Genomic DNA, 17,470 nt, shown 5'->3' with positions numbered 1-17,470 from the left:
AGCATTCTAAACAAATTTGAGAATAAGAAACTCATAAATCATAAAAAAACTTCAATATGGCGTTCGCTGAATATGTCTATCCTTTTTTGTTGCTTAGAAAATTGCAAAATAAGTCATAAATTTTGAGATTTTATAAATGTTCATAACTTATTTAAAAATTAAGTTAGAACCTTATTACACGGGATGCTGAGACTTCTTGTGCTTAAATTATATTTTAAATTTCAAGGCAATTGGTCAAATAGTTTAAAAGTTATTTAATTTGTTTATCCCAAATTCTTTTTTTTTGCAACACTATAAGTCAGAAAATTATGAGGTTACCGTAACACTTCGGACAGTTTATGAAAGAAGAACATTTACACTATTAACTTATTAACTAATTAAAAAAATGACAAAAAGTAATTTTAAACGGTGTAAAATTATTTTGCAAAAACATGTCGATTTTTTGCTTACTTATAAACAATTAGAATAACTTTTTAACCGTTACCCGTAGAAAAATTATTTTTTCATATTTAGAAAGACTGAATTTTTATACACATTTAGAAAGAAAAACAATTGTCCTAGGACAATTATTAGGGACGAAGTTAGTCCCCCCTTTTTTTAATTTACATATTCTTTCAAAATAATTTTGCAATATTTAGAATTATTTTTTGCATTTTTTTTTAATTAAATTAATAGTGTAAATCTTCTTTCATAAACTATCCAAAGTATTACTGTAACTTCATCATTTTCTGACTTATAGTGTTGCAAAAAAAATTAATTTGGGATAAACAAATTAAATAACTTTTAAACTATTTGACCAATTGCTTTCAAATTTAGGGTATGATTTAAGCACCAGAATTCTCAGCATTTTGTGTAATAAGAAGGTTGTAAGTTAATTTTTGTATAAGTTATGAATATTTATAAAAACTCAAAATTTATTATTTATTTTGCAATTTTCTAAGAAACCAATAAGGATAGACATATTCAGCGAACGCCATATTGAAGTTTTTTATACGATTTATGAGTTTCTTACTCTCAAATTTGTTTAAAATGCTTAACTTTTTGGTAATAGACGAAAAAACGAAAATTTACCGTTTTTTTATCTTCATTTGCTTATAACTATGTATATCATCAAAATCGGCTGCAGGAAACATATAGGTTATTATTATAGATGTCCATACTACTCAAAAATTTGATTTTGGCCTGGAGGGATTGTCACCAACAGGATATTTTTTTCCTTATTTCTCTGAACTATATATTGAAAAATTGAATTAATGATGGCATCCTATTATATCTATAATGTATAGTAGCATGAAATCATTAATTTAATTTCTAAATATATTCTTCCATATATTTATTTTTCTTAATATATATATATATATATATATATATATATATATATATATATATATATATATATATATATATATATATATATATATCCTCTAAGGTAACAGCTGATCTGGTAGGCAAGAAGGGGTTGAAGTTATTGGGTATGCAGCTGATTGAAAGCCAAGTGATACTCTGTTCAACAAATCATTATATTTCGACAATTTTCATTGTCATCATCAGATGAGAGCTACAAATATTTAAACATGGTACATTTTTTTTTATAATACAATTTCTTTGTTAATTATGTCTTACTTGATTGAGGTTAGTGGCAATGATCTTCAACATCAAGTACTTTGCAGTATGAGACCGTGTGGGTTACAGCTTTAGTTGGTACTATATCCATTGAATTATTATAAATATTGTATAATTTACTATCACAATAATAAAAGGACGAACACAATACACTTTAAAATCAAAACAAAAACGTTTGTTAATCGACTGTCATTAAGGTTAAGTACCAGAATATCAAATATCGAATGTTGCTATTTTATGTGAGAAAATAATTAGTTCCATGTCACTAATGTCACAGAGGCTTATTTAATTGAAGTTTACTATACCGGTTGTCTCTTAGTTTTGAAATTTATTATTATATTTTATGTTATGTTAGTTATTTATTTAGGATGTGTGTTAATTTATGTTGTTTTTCCAGATTTAGTAAATAAGCGTAAATCTCACTCAGATGCTCGACATCTGATTTCTTATTTATCAAGTAATCAGTTTGGGTGATAAATGCCATCTCAAGGAAGAGTCTTTTGTTGAGGTTATTTTCCATTGCAAGGATCTTTGTTTCATTATAGTTGATTATATGTTGTTCGTCATGTACGTGTTTTGCAAGGGAGCATCTATCAGGGTATAGTCTACTGTCACTTTTATGTGACGCAATGCGGCCTTTAAGATGTCTATTTGTCTGTCCAATGTATTGTTTGTTGCAACTTGCACAAGGAATACAATAGACGATATTCGATAACTGGTCTGTAGGTGTTTTGTCTTTGATCTTAGTGAAAATGGAACCGATTGTTAGAACTGTGTAATTGGCTATTTTTATATTCTCGTCAACTGATTTAAAAATTCGTGTAACTTACACGAATTTTTAAATCAGTTGACGAGAATATAAAAATAGCCAATTACACAGTTCTAACAATCGGTTCCATTTTCACTAAGATCAAAGACAAAACACCTACAGACCAGTTATCGAATATCGTCTATTGTATTCCTTGTGCAAGTTGCAACAAACAATACATTGGACAGACAAATAGACATCTTAAAGGCCGCATTGCGTCACATAAAAGTGACAGTAGACTATACCCTGATAGATGCTCCCTTGCAAAACACGTACATGACGAACAACATATAATCAACTATAATGAAACAAAGATCCTTGCAATGGAAAATAACCTCAACAAAAGACTCTTCCTTGAGATGGCATTTATCACCCAAACTGATTACTTGATAAATAAGAAATCAGATGTCGAGCATCTGAGTGAGATTTACGCTTATTTACTAAATCTGGAAAAACAACATAAATTAACACACATCCTAAATAAATAACTAACATAACATAAAATATAATAATAAATTTCAAAACTAAGAGACAACCGGTATAGTAAACTTCAATTAAATAAGCCTCTGTGACATTAGTGACATGGAACTAATTATTTTCTCACATAAAATAGCAACATTCGATATTTGATATTCTGGTACTTAACCTTAATGACAGTCGATTAACAAACGTTTTTGTTTTGATTTTAAAGTGTATTGTGTTCGTCCTTTTATTATTGTGATAGTAAATTATACAATATTTATAATAATTCAATGGATATAGTACCAACTAAAGCTGTAACCCACACGGTCTCATACTGCAAAGTACTTGATGTTGAAGATCATTGCCACTAACCTCAATCAAGTAAGACATAATTAACAAAGAAATTGTATTATAAAAAATAAAAAAAAAATGTACCATGTTTAAATATTTGTAGCTCTCATCTGATGATGACAATGAAAATTGTCGAAATATAATGATTTGTTGAACAGAGTATCACTTGGCTTTCAATCAGCTGCATACCCAATAACTTCAACCCCTTCTTATATATATATATATATATATATATATATATATATATATATATATATATATATATATATATATATGATTATTAATATGTAGTGACTGTTAATAATACAAAAAGAATAATTTTGGGGAATGCAGTCAATGTGTTTTGGGCTGATTAGAAGTGAAACACTTTGAACTTTTGTCGAGCTTTCGGACAATTTATTTCCTTTATCAAGACAATCTAAAAATACAAATGTTTAAATTTAGATGAAAACTAGAAAAATAAAAACTAAAAATAATAATTACTTAATGTAAAACTTGTTTTACATTACTATCAGTTTTTTTTTTACTAATAATTATAACTTCAAATTTACTTACATCTTTATATCATTATTTTATACACTTTTAACTAACTTCTTTCCCAATCTATCGAGTTATTAAAGTAGTCTAACTACATTTGATTAATGTCTTTTTGACATATTTCAAAATTAATTTACGTTTACAATTTATATTTTTTAGAAAGAATTTTTATGTTTTTTATAATTATGTTAGTTATTTTGTAAACCACGAGCAGTAAGTTTTTATTTTTCTAGTTTTCATCTAAATTTAAACATTTGTATTTTTAGATTGTCTTGATAAAGGAAATAAATTGTCCGAAAGCTCGACAAAAGTTCAAAGTGTTTCACTTCTAATCAGCCCAAAACACATTGACTGCATTCCCCAAAATTATTCTTTTTATATATATATATATATATATATATATATATATATATATATATATATATATATATATATATGCGAGTTAGTGTGTTATGAATAGAGTCGTATCAAACTTGGTGTCTATGCATTTTGGATTTAGTTACGCGTGACATTGCAACCCTGACAGAAATGGTGATGACATCTGATGACTGTCTCAATTAGAATCAAACAAATTTATTCATTGCGTTGACCAACTATTATTTTTTAAACAATGATAATACATATACAGGGTGTCCAGAAACTCTACCGACAAACGAAGACAGGAGATTCCTCACATAATTTTAAGACAATTTAACCCAATTCACCTAGTCCGAAAATGCTTCCTAAGGGAGCTAGAGCTCTTTGAAGATGGCGCCATGTAATTAGTTTTTCTTAAATACCTCCAGAACGCTTCTATTTAGAAAAACGAAAATTTGTATACATATTTACTTTCCTGAAATGAATCGATTCCATCCATTGCGAATTTCTAGTACCGGTCATAGGCGTCCGTTTTGGGTAGGACAACGGTTATTTTATCGCATAACTTTTTTGTCTTCAACTTCTAAGCATTTTTGATACTGGATTATTAAATTGTGAGGTATTCTAGTACTAAAAGGTACTCTTACTTTAAGTCGGTAGGATACACCGTTTTCTAGAAAAATCGATTTGAAAGTTTTTAGTTTTGGAAATTTGAAAAAAAAAATTAAAAAAAAATAAAAAAAACGATGTATTTTACCAACTTAAAGCAAGAGTAACTTTTAGTACTCGAATATCTCATAATTGAATAATCTAGTGTCAAAAATACTTAAAAATTAAAGACAATGTCTTCTCTCTACTAGAAAGTCGCCATTAATGAAATCGATTAATCTCTGGAATATACATAAATGTACCAGTTTTCATCTTTCTAAATAGTTTTTTTATCTTTTTTTTTTTAATTCAAGGAACGAAAAATTTTAAAATCGATTTTTCTAGAAAACTGTGTATCCTATCGACTTAAACTAAGAGTACCTTTTAGTACTAGAATAACTCACAATTTAATAATTCAGAGTCAAAAATGCTTAAAAATTAAAGACAAAAAAGTTAGGCGATAAAATAACCGTTGCCCTACCCAAAACGGACACCTATGACCTGTATTAGAAATTCGCAATGGATGGAATCGATTCATTTCTGGAAAGTAAATATGTATACCAATTTTCGTTTTTCTAAATAGAATCGTTCTGGAGGTATTTAAGAAAAACTAATTACATTATGCCATCTTCAAAGAGCTCTAGCTCCCTTAGGAAGCATTTTCGGACTAGGTGAATTGGGTTAAATTGTCTTAAAATTATCTGAGGAATCTCCTGTTTTCGTTTGTCGGTAGAGTTTCTGGACACCTTGTATTAAGACAGTTATAAGTATTTTTATTAAATTTATTCATTTCCTGAGATAAAAGGCAGTCATTAGCTTTTTAGCCATCATGTGATCTGGCATTTGTATTAGGACCAACCTATCTGTGTTTTAATCTACTTTACAACGCCTGGTTCATCAAAGAAATTGTATAATTCGAAGTATTTTATGAAAACGACACGTATTTTGTCAAAACGATACATTTTAATGGCACATCTCACGTCAAAGTCTCATTTTCTGTCAAAAAGTCGCGTTTTATGACAAAAGTCATGTGTTATGTCCAAAAGTTACGTAAAATGTCACACCTCACGTCAAATTTCACGTTTTGTTATAAAAAGTCTCGTTTTTGACAAAACTTGAGGTATTATCTCAAAACGTTATGTGTTATGTAAAAAAGTCAACGTAAAATGTCACGTCTCACCACAAAACGTCCTGTATGTTATCAAAACAATTCGGTAAAATGGTATTATTAGGTAAAAACATCACCGTTATGTCAAAACGTCACATTTTGTCAAAAATTCAAGCTGCATCTTTGATTTGTTTACATAGTTACATCACATCACGTGTAGATGACCTCGTAGAAGGAGTAGAAAGTTTGAAGAAACATTTATCAGTGGCATTGTAGCTCGTTTGAGCTAAAACCCTTTTCAGAACAATTCTGCATTCACCTCTGTCTCTGGCAACTCTTCTCCATGCTCTAACTCCAATAGATCTTAAATCATTAGTATTTTATTAACCGCAGAAGTCTCTATCATCATTTTTTTTCAGGTAAAAAGATGTAAAACGAGGAAAGAAGGTCTCCAAATGGTATCAAACCTTCTGAATGAAACAAATCTATTAACTTCCGTGAAATACGCTGTCATGAACGGTTATCTATCCACCAACAAGAAAGAAAACACTCACCACTGCTTAGATAACATAGACTTGGTGACACCTTTCTTGAAGACAGAAATTTTGCTCTCACAACTAGCTGTTACAGAGTGGTGTATCGAAACGTTAAGAGCCTACATCTTAAGAGACATACCATCCAGAACCAGTAAAGGAAAAGGAACTAGCGCCAAAGTGAATTTGAATCTAGGCACTTACACGTTGTTAAGAGACATTCCCAGGGCCAGAATGCTTCTGGCTATACTAGGAATTTTATCGTCGAACAGGTACAACGCTCTGGAACTAAGTCCTATCGTTAACAGCGGTGTTATAAGCTCAGTTTTGGGGTTGTTGAAGCAAACTGGGTGCGATCAGAGTATAGTGAGGAAGGTGTCAGAGTTTTATGTACTGTATGCCGATATGATCGAGAGTAATAAGCCGAAGACGAGTTGTTTGTCCGGTCCGGAATTGGCAAATTTGATGAAATTGGGAACGAGAGTGGTTAGAGGAGCTGATTGGAAGTGGGGAGATCAGGTAAGTGATTTCATGTAGGTTTCTTGACATTTTATAAAACATTTTGTTTGAATACAACGTAGTAAATATACAGGGTGTAATAAAAATACAGGTCATAAATGAAATCACATATTCTGGGACCAAAAATAGTTCGAATGAACCTAACTTACCTTAATACAAATATGCACATAGAAAAAGTTACAGCCCTTTGAAGTTACAAAATGAAAATCGATTTTTTCGAATACATAAATATATCGAAAACTATTGGAGATTTTTTATTGAAAATGGACATGTGGCATTCTTATGGCAGGAACGTCTTAAAGAAAAATTATAGTGAAATTTGTGCACCCATAAAAATTTTATGGAGATTTTGTTCCCAAACTTTTGTGTACGTCCTAATTAAATTATTATTGTGGTACCATTAGTTAAATTCAATATTATTAAAACTTTTTTGCCTCTTAGTATTTTTTCGATAAGGCAGTTTTTATCGAGTTGAGGCTTATTTTTCAATATGTTTACATAAAAATTTTATGGGGGTTTTGTTCTTTTAAACCCCCCAAATGTTTGTGTACGTTCCAATTAAAATATTACTGCGGTACCATTAGTTAAACACAGTGTTTTTAAAACTTTTTTGCCTCTGTGACTTCTTTTTTAATATGGTTCAAAATAGCCCTAAAAAGGTAAATCATAAATAAATGTTCATATTATTACCAAGTCTCGGTGGATTTGACAAATATTCGAAATATCTCGATAAAAACTGATTTTTCGAAAAAGTACTAAAAAAGTAAGTAGGCAAAAAAGTTTTAAAAACATTGTTTTTAACTAATGCTACTACAATAATAATTTAATTGGAACGTACATAAAAGTTTGGGGGGGGGGGTTAAAGGAACAAAACCCCCATAAAATTTTTATGGGGTGTCCAAATTTCACTATAATTTTTTCTTAAGATGCTATTGCCATAAGAATGCCATGTGTCCATTTTTAATAAAAAATCTTCAATAGTTTTCGATACATTCGAAAAAATCGATTTTCATTTTGTAACTTCAAAGGGCTGTAACTTTTTTTATGTGCACATTTGTACTAAGGTAAGTTAAGTTCAATCGAATTATTTTTGGTCCCAGAATATGTGATTAAATTTATGACCTGTAGTATGTTACACCCTGTATAGATAGATAGTTTATCGATTCTTTGTCGACGACTCAATATGAACATATCCACGCATAAAACAAAATGCATTACCATTGCAAAAGATCCAATTAGATGCAAGCTCGTGATAGAGGGAAAACCCATAGAACAGCTAAACCAGTTCAAATATCTAGGTAAAGATTTATCAAGTCATCATGACCCAGCCAGAGACCTAAGAGGACAAATAAACAAGACTGCAGTCATGTCCGGATGTTTGAGAGATGTGGTCTGGAATACTCCATAAATATGAGAGTGGACAGCAAAGTTAGAATTTATAAAACTTGCATCAGACCTATTATGACCTATGATATTGAATCAAGAGAAGCCGAAATGAAGACACTAAGAGCAATAGCAGGGAAGACGAGAATGGATAGAATACGAAACATCATAATCACGGAACAATGCGGCGTGCAATATGTAGTAAAATGGGGTAGGCAAAGACGAAGAGAATGGTTCAGTCATGTAGAAAGAATGGAGGAGCGCAGACTACTAAGAATTGCGCTAGAAGGAAAACCAGCTGGTAAGCGTCCACCGGGGAGACCACCAAGAAGATGGAGAAATAGCTCTCAAGAAATACTTCAAAGTCGGAATTAACAGATCCACAGATCTACAAGTATAAGAAGAAAAAGACAATGCAGTAAAAGGAGTATACAAAGAAGTAGTAAACGTTTCATATGTATTCTAATTAATATCGGTGCAGGCAGACGTTGCCCTCGTAAGGTAGAGACAAAAACCTGAATTTCTTGCCATAGAACCGTGAAGAACACATTTTTCTCTATCTGCCTTAAGTGTTCAATGATAATCCACTCCAGTTTATATACTGTGGAGCAATATTTTGTAATTTTTCAATATTTTAGCGGTTGCTATACTGCCGTGCTAAGCCCAAAGGCGGTAACTGATTTTTTATCGAAAATGACATTTTTGTATTTCTAGGGTAGGGTATGACATCTTTGTATTATATTATAATGCTTCTACAACTCCAAAGACTTTGTAAATATATTCTAGATACCCATTATAATAGTTCTACAACTCTAAGGACTTGGTAAAAATATTCTAAATACCTATAATCTACGTAGAAATACAACAATCTCATTTTCGATAAAAAATCAGTTACCGCCTTTGGGCTTAGCACGGCAGTATACAGTTAAGACATACACAATTTTTACTTCCTGCCGTCCGAAGTAGATGGCGCTGTATACTCTGTTAAATCGGATATTTGTTTAAGAGACCTGCCATACTTATACTTAAGAGAGTATCCCAAGTTTTTCTTTCTTACACGGCAAATTACGTGTAGTATAATTCTCATTGGTATGGAGATGTAAACATTAGTCGACAATGACATTGTCATCATTAACATAGAGATGGCTATTTCATCCAGTTTTTGAATGTTCTTGTATAATCCAATCACTTTCTCTAACTAAAATGAGTGTGTGGCACAAACAATATAAATTGCAAGTTTGTTAATCTTAGATAAATGAGCCTGGAGACCATTGTATTTGTCTGACATTGACATGCAGCGAAAGGCATGTGTAATGAAGGAGAGGGTAGCGAGGGGGCGCTTACTCATTTGTCGCTCTTGCTCTTACTACTTTTCTAAGAAACCGTGTAGTCTGATAGGCAGTAGGTACTGTTTCTATGTGAACAAACATATGCATTGTAGTGTAGTTTTATACGTCCACAATCACTTTTATGGTATTGCTCGATTTTTGAATTTTCAACATAATATGATTTATAATTTTTATTTAAATCTAATTATTATTTTTTTATATTGAGCAGTGCGAGGCCCCCCTTTGGGGCCGAGGCCCCTAGACAATTACTTTGCCTATTGGTTAATCCGGCACTGCGTAACCAGAATCTTAGTCCCATTAGCATTAGAGGTTTTATAGGAACTAAACCTTTGAATTGAACTGTGGAAGTTTGTTTGTGGAAGCTATTGTTATATTTCAATACAAAACAATAATATATTTTCTTTAATTAGGACGGGAATCCCCCAGGGGAGGGTCGAGTAATAGGAGAGCTTGGGGACGACGGGTGGGTCCGAGTAGAATGGAACAACGGTACGACCAACAGCTACAGAATGGGAATCGAAGGAAAATACGACTTGACTTTGGCTTCTCCTCCGTCACCTGTTACGTCTGAGTCAGAAACCGAAGAACCAAGTGATAATGGTATGTATAATTCTTAATGTTACTTAATTAATGATTACTTCATATTCATAAGTTATATCATTTGTTCCCGAGTAGTATAGCTTGTGATTTTATACTTGTGCTTCTCCAGAATATGATCATCTCATCTCTGTCATTCCCAAGATATCAATATGAATTCTACTACAGTTAACATCAATTTTACCTTTCAGGAACTCAGCTAGTGAAAGATAACCAATTGATCCGTTTGTTACGAGATGCCAGCATAAACTTCCTGAGAAATATAGCAATAAGTACCGGTTTGTCAAGCAACAATCTTCATCCTAACACTGTACATGGTTTGAGCAGTTTATTCTGTTCTTCGTTGAATTCCACCTACTCTGAATGGGCAGATCTAACCTTGGTGCGAAGTATCTGCCAGACTACGCAGCTGTGCAGGGCATTTAGTACTAAACCGTGGATTAGGATGCTACTAGGGTTCCTCTCACCGCCTAGTAGTCCAGGAGGAAATGAATCCGCGCTGTTGAAGCAAATCTTAACTATTAGGTTATTACAGATAGTACTAAAAGCGTGGGATATGGACAATCCAGAAATACCACCACTTCTCGAGAAACTCCTTAACATTCTAGGCAAAATAATCCTTACATGTTCCTATGACAGCTGCAACAAACCTGTCTCCATAACAAAATCGTCCGTGCTTCTAACGCAGTCCCATAGTGGTACCATAGGACAGGAAATTATTAACCTACTGAGGATGTTGCACGGCGTTTTGGGCTGGAATCAGATCCTCAATGCGATGTTGGTCCAAAAGTTGAATTTGGCTGCGTATTTTTTAAGTGACGCCTGTTTGACGTCCATGCTATCGGAAGTTCCATCAAATGATCAACAGCACTATATGGTAGTGGCTTGTCTGAACGTGATCGGAGCTTGGGATATTCGGCCTAGGATTGGTGCGTTGGCAGAGGTAAGTCGTACAGTGTATGAAGTCCTCATAACTTTTTTTTTTATTCTGGCCTTGGTTTAGAACCTTTAGCCACGTAATTACATATAAAATTATTATTCCTTCATACAAAATTGTCCAGTATACACTTAAAAATAAAGAAAAATAAAAAATAAAGCTTACAAATAACAATGTCTACTTACTATGTTAATAAATACAACTATGTATGCTATTTTTTTTCTTCACTACGATAGGAACTAAATCCGATTCAACCTCTCGGAGATTTAGAACCTCTTAGTGATTTTTTTTATTTCTTTTAATATATATTTTTTTATAATTTTTTTAAATATTTTTTTTAATTTTTTTTAATCTTTTTATTATTTTTTTAATCTTTTTTTTACATTTTTTTTTCATACATTGGTTACAAAATAATATAATTAATTACAGGAAATACCTCATTCATACATAATACAAAGGAAATACCTATCCATTCAAAAGATTAGTTTTACATTCACATCTTTAATTTAATTTTTTACAAAAATATCATAATTAGTTTAAAAATCTTTTTCACTTAGTAGTACATTTAAGTCTAGGGGAGTACTTAAACCTGCTTTCAGCAATTCTTGTAGCAGCCACATACTTGTATCGAGATGTAAGGGACAGTTAAAAAATATGTGATTTAGATTAGCTATGCTAGTTCCACAGTCACATCTGCCTGTTGGGAGAACTCCGATTTTATGTAGATGCTTCGGAAAACATCAATGATCTACTTTTAATCTTAGGATCAAGTATATTCAAATGGGAGATAAGCCACAATTTTACCTAAAAATGATTTTATTAACTTTATTTGAATATACTTGATTATAAAAATGCCACAAGAAAATAGCTTCAGAACAACATTAATCTTAGGATGGTCGACACTGTATTTCTACTTAGTGCAACAATTTTGTAAAATTGGTTAACAGCTACTGTTGGTTGTAATTTAAACAAATTAGTGCTTGTACTTTCACCGAACTGAATTCAACGTCTATCCCATTTACATTTAATATGCTGTTTAACATATGCAAAAAGATCACATGTGTTAAGTTCTTCAATCAATATATGAGGGTGCTTTAGTGGATTTTTAGCTATTGAATCCGCAATACTATTACCCAGTATGTCTGAATGTCCCTTAACCCACACAAATTTAACACTATATGTTGAAGCTGATAATTTTAGTAATTGTTGCAATAATTTTAATATAAATATATTGCTGTTAATTGTGAGTTTAAAGTTTTGTAATGCATTTAATACTGATAGTGAATCACTGCACACGACAATTTTGTTCCATTGGTTCTCACAACACCATTCAAGAGCTTTATATACATAGCACATGCTTCGGCGGAAAAGATGCTGGATTGATTATTTAGAGTAAATGCTTTTTTTAAATTTATTTTTGGTACAAAGTAAGCACTTGTTGTACAGTTTACTGATTTTGACCCATCTGTATAGATCGTAGTCTAATCTGAATAATTACTTAAGATTTCCTTATGAGTATTATGACAAAATTCAGTTTGGTATTTAGGAATAATAATATTTGTAGATAGAACGCTTGTTAAGTATGGTATATCCAATGATTCCCAAATAAGGTAGCAAGGAGAGTTTGTAAAATGAAGTTCATGGCAAGTTAAAAATGCTGTCACTAGTAGTGGAGAATTCTTTTTTGCAAAGTGTGTAGATGTTAAATCAGCTGTATTTAATTGACTAATTATTTTTGCATTATACGTGCAGCAATAATGTTGGATTAGGAAATATTTGCTTGCCAAATATTCTCTACGTAATGAGAGTGGGTTTTCAGAGGCTAGAACCAGTGAAGCTTCATTTGGAGTGCTTTTCATCAACCCTAACACATTTTTCAAAGCTTTCAATAACTTATATTAATTTATATTATATTTCCTCATAACTTATATTAACGTATTATTAGGATCCACTTCTGACACCAAATGTAACGGGAAGTAAACTCAAGGTGTTATTTATTAGCCCAGTAAATGACCGTTTCGGAACTTAATTTTCAGGGACAACTCCGAATTGCATGGAAATTTGGATTTAGGTTCTACTTACCCTCCACTTCAAAGTTAAACTTGTGCCGTTAGTTGCTTTTACTTGGGGGGTGACAGCAACCTCTTTTCGGGAGTGAAAAAACACACGTTCAAGATACGTCCTGAAATGGATAAATTGACTAATCCTAAGTATGGGCCATTCCACGAACATACGCCTGTTTTGGATTACTTCGACAATGAATATTTTACTGTGCAACATAAGAAGTACGAAAGTAAATGGCGCTAATAATTATTCCAATAAACAACTATGTAATTTGCAATTTACTTTCGTCCTTCTTATTTTGCACAGTAAAATATTCGTTGTCGAAGTAATCCAAAACAGGCGTATGTTCGTGGAATGGCCCATAACTTTTGTTCTATAGACTTTTTTAACTAAGTTAATACTTTTCGAGTTATTTGTGAGTAAAAATATGTATTTTTTAACAAAAAAATACTCGTTTTCAGAAGGTTTTTCGCAAATAACTTAAAAAGTAAGTATTTTATCGACAAAAATACTCCTAGCAAAAATGTAGCTTATAAAAAAACGAAAAAAATTGTGTATCATGAAGTCTATAACTTAGAAGAGCAAATTTGTAGCTCATGAAAAATACGTTCTTATTCGTCAAATTCCAAATCGAATGTTTCAACGTACAATAACCATAAAATGAAGCATATTTCGGGATAAACTTATTCAAAATTTTTGAAGTGTTTTAAAAAAGTGTTTTATTTTTATTTTCTATATAACTTTCTAGCATCAAAACTAAGCGAGTTACGCTCAAAATAAAATTGGTCCATTTTTTTGGTAAAGAAAATCGTGAAAATCTGCCCCTATTTAGCACCATAAATAAAATTAATCGTTACCGCTTTACCATTTACTTTATATGTATGGTATGTGGTATGTGTTACACAATAGCATTTTTCCAAAATTATGTGTATTGTTTATACGATCTGGAAGTTTGACCGGTTCAAAGTGCTTATTTTTTTTTTAATTTGGTTTTATAATAAAAATAATTTTTCTGAAATTTTGGAAAAATGCTATTTTTTTTTTCAAAATAACCTAAAAAGTATTAGTGATACGAAAAATCTCATAGAGTAAAAATATAGGATTTGCTTTTATAAATATGCTAGTGTCATTTTGTTTTTCTGTAAGACAAAAGTTGGATAAGATATGGCTGTTCAAAATTTGCACGCACTCGTGATTAGTGACTCATTCATTCCCTTTCAACTATAACCCTTTCAAAAATAAACGCTTTAAACCGGTGAAACTTACAGATCATATAAAAAATACATAAGTAAATTATTTGGAAAACGGTAACAATCTGGGGTGCTTAATAGGGGGTCAGCTTTATTTTGAGCGTAACTCGCTTAGTTCAGATGCTAGAAATTTTTTTAAAAAATAAAAATAAATCTTTTTTAAACACTTTAAAAAATTTTTAATGGGTTTTCCCGAAAAGTGCTTAATTTTTTTGTTATTTCACCTTGAAATATTCGATTTGGAATTTGACGAATAAGAACGTATTTTTCATGAACTACGGGTGCATAGCTTTAGCCGGGTCTATAAACTTTACGAATACACAATTTTTGTTTTGTTTTTATAAGGTACATTTTGGTAACAATATTTTTTTCGATAAAATACTTACTTTTTGAGTTATTTCCGAAAAACAGCCTGAAGACGTGTTTTTTTTGTCGAAAAATAAACATTTTCAATCGCAAATAACTCGAAAAGTATTGACTTAGTTAAAATACTCTATAGAACGTAAGTTGTTTATAATTAGCCAATTTATCCATTTCCGGACTTATTTGAAAAGCGCGTTTTTTCACCCCCCCGAGAATAAAAGCAACCAATGGCACAAGTTCAACTTTGAAGTGGAGGGTGACTAGAACTTATATCCAAATTTTCATGCAATTCGAAGTTGACCCTGAAAATTACACGGTATCGCCGTATTTTCCGTTTATTTACTGGGCTAATTTACATTTTTTTTTATTCATACAATTACTTTACTTAATTCTAATGCTGTCTACAGACTAACTGTAAAACCAAAAGCGGTCTCTTCTTATACACTAGAACACTTCTAATCTAGAGGAGAGTACACTTGTTCTAGATTTCCTTATTCCCTTCCCTTTATTAAACGATTATACAAAATTGTAAAAATGGTCTCAAAAATATACAATACATGTTTGGAAATGTTTAAGGTTGATGGATCTCAAGGCACTGTTGTAAGAATCACCCCCAAAGGCAAACTGTGGATACAGGTTCACGAAAACGGAGATGTCAAGAAAGTCCCCATCAACAACCTGAAATTAGTAAGTGGACCAGATTTCAATTTCGATAGAATGTTGCTCGGTGAGAATTTCGTCAAAACGTGGGCCAATCTCCTCATGTTTAGACAGTCGTTGAACGGCCATGACAGGAAATCGCATCATGGTAAGATTTTACATATTTAGAAATTTTTTATTTTTTTTTTCTAATCTGTACTAGTATCTTAATATTATTGTATTTTTAGGTCAAGTCAATTTGGCGTACCTTAGAACCCAGCAAAATATATTATACGCCTTGAACGCCACCAGAATCCTCCACACCAACCAATACAAACTCCGCAAAGTTCTAAAGTATCCCGTAAACGGAATGGACCAATCCCAAGAACAGCAATCCATCGAAGAAGAGCTGAACCAACAACCGGTGCTGTTGATTCAAAAACTACTGGCCAAATCTATCCAACCGAGTCCTCTTAAACCCGGCTTTACTATCCAAGAAATGCAGTTGGCTGCGTTGAACTTAAGCCAGTTTCTGGCAGCAGAAGGCACTTTTGAAACTCCTCCTTGTATAAACAACGAAAAAACCACGCCTAAGAACGGTACTAGGTGTAACAGCGAACTGGCAACGCCGAATAGTGAATGCTCGGTTAACAGCGTTGTCAGTGAGCGTACTAATAAACGAAGGGAGCTAGAAGACGAAACGCCACCTCATCCGATGGTGTCGCAGATCGTAGAGATGGGATTCACCAAGAAAGCAGTCGAAGCGGCTATTAAGTCGTTAGCTATAACGCCTGAGAGTTATACGACCCCCGAGTCTATAGTGAGCTGGTTGCTAGAACACCCTGAAGTTGCAGCTGAAGATAGTGACTCGCTAAGTTCAGTGTATGATTCAGAAACAGAGTCTATATCGTACGACAACGCTTTAGGAGCTCAATCCCTCAATCCTTACGGAGACGAGAAGCATCAGTCATACGCTAGAAGGTCTCAGTTTCTGTCAAACGACGAATATGCCATGTACGTTAGAGATAATGCAGAAGTGGGGATGTTGGTGCGTTGTTGTAAGAGCTACGAAGAAGTACAATTAGGTGATATTGGAAAAATAGTAAAGATAGACAGAGAGGGGCTGCATGATTTGAATCTGCAAGTAAATTGGCAACACAAAATCAGTACGTACTGGGTGAGATTCATACATATCGAACTACTAGGATTCCCTCCATCTTTACCGGCTCCATCTACGATCAAAGTTGGGGATAAAGTTCGCGTCAAACCCAACGTTACTACCCCCAGATATAAATGGGGATATGTGACACACGACAGTGTTGGTATCGTTACAGCGATATCTCCCAATGGACATGACTTGACCGTTGATTTTCCGAAACAACACAATTGGACCGCTTTGATTAGTGAAATGGAGATTGTGCCGTCCTGCCATGAAGGTGTTAGCTGCAATGGATGCTGCATCATACCCATCAGAGGACCGAGATTCAAATGCAAGACTTGTGATAGTTTCGATTTGTGTGATAACTGCTTCTACACAAAGAAGAACCATAGACACTCCTTTTCCAGAATTGATGAACCAGGTATGATATTTTCAATTAAATTGTCTTCTTCTCTTATACTTGTAGATCTGTCGATCTGTTAATTCCGACGTTAAAGTATTTCTTGAGAGGTAGACTGTCAGCTATATCTACATCTTTTTGGTGGTCTTCCCGGTGGACGCTTGCCAGCTGGTTTTCCTTCTAGCGCAATTCTTGGTAGTCTGTGCTCTCCTCCCTCCATTCTTTTTACATGACTGAACCATTCTCTTCGTCTTTGCCTACCCCATCTTACTACATCTTCCACGCCACATTGTCCCTGATGATGTTGTTTCGTATTCTCTCCCTTCTTGTCTTCCCTGCAATTCCTCTTAGTGTCTTCATTTCGGCTGTTCGTAGCATGCTTT

General features: G+C 32.7%; 1 protein-coding gene across 1 annotated transcript in view; it reads left to right on the top strand.

The window, feature by feature from the left end:
* Positions 1–17,470, top strand: part of LOC114333943 (E3 ubiquitin-protein ligase HERC2) — a 127,675-nt gene that overhangs the window by 55,051 nt on the left and 55,154 nt on the right. Inside the window, exons 23-27 of the mRNA XM_050652219.1 lie at positions 6,314–6,946; positions 10,089–10,278; positions 10,467–11,218; positions 15,466–15,697; positions 15,777–17,108. Of these exons, the coding sequence (XP_050508176.1) occupies positions 6,314–6,946; positions 10,089–10,278; positions 10,467–11,218; positions 15,466–15,697; positions 15,777–17,108 (3,139 nt within the window). The remainder of the gene's footprint in view (positions 1–6,313; positions 6,947–10,088; positions 10,279–10,466; positions 11,219–15,465; positions 15,698–15,776; positions 17,109–17,470) is intronic.

Source organism: Diabrotica virgifera, chromosome 5 (assembly GCF_917563875.1).
Source record: "Diabrotica virgifera virgifera chromosome 5, PGI_DIABVI_V3a".
NCBI lineage: Eukaryota > Metazoa > Arthropoda > Insecta > Coleoptera > Chrysomelidae > Diabrotica > Diabrotica virgifera.
Note: the sequence above shows the minus strand (reverse complement) of the source record. Positions and strands in the feature narration are given on the sequence as shown.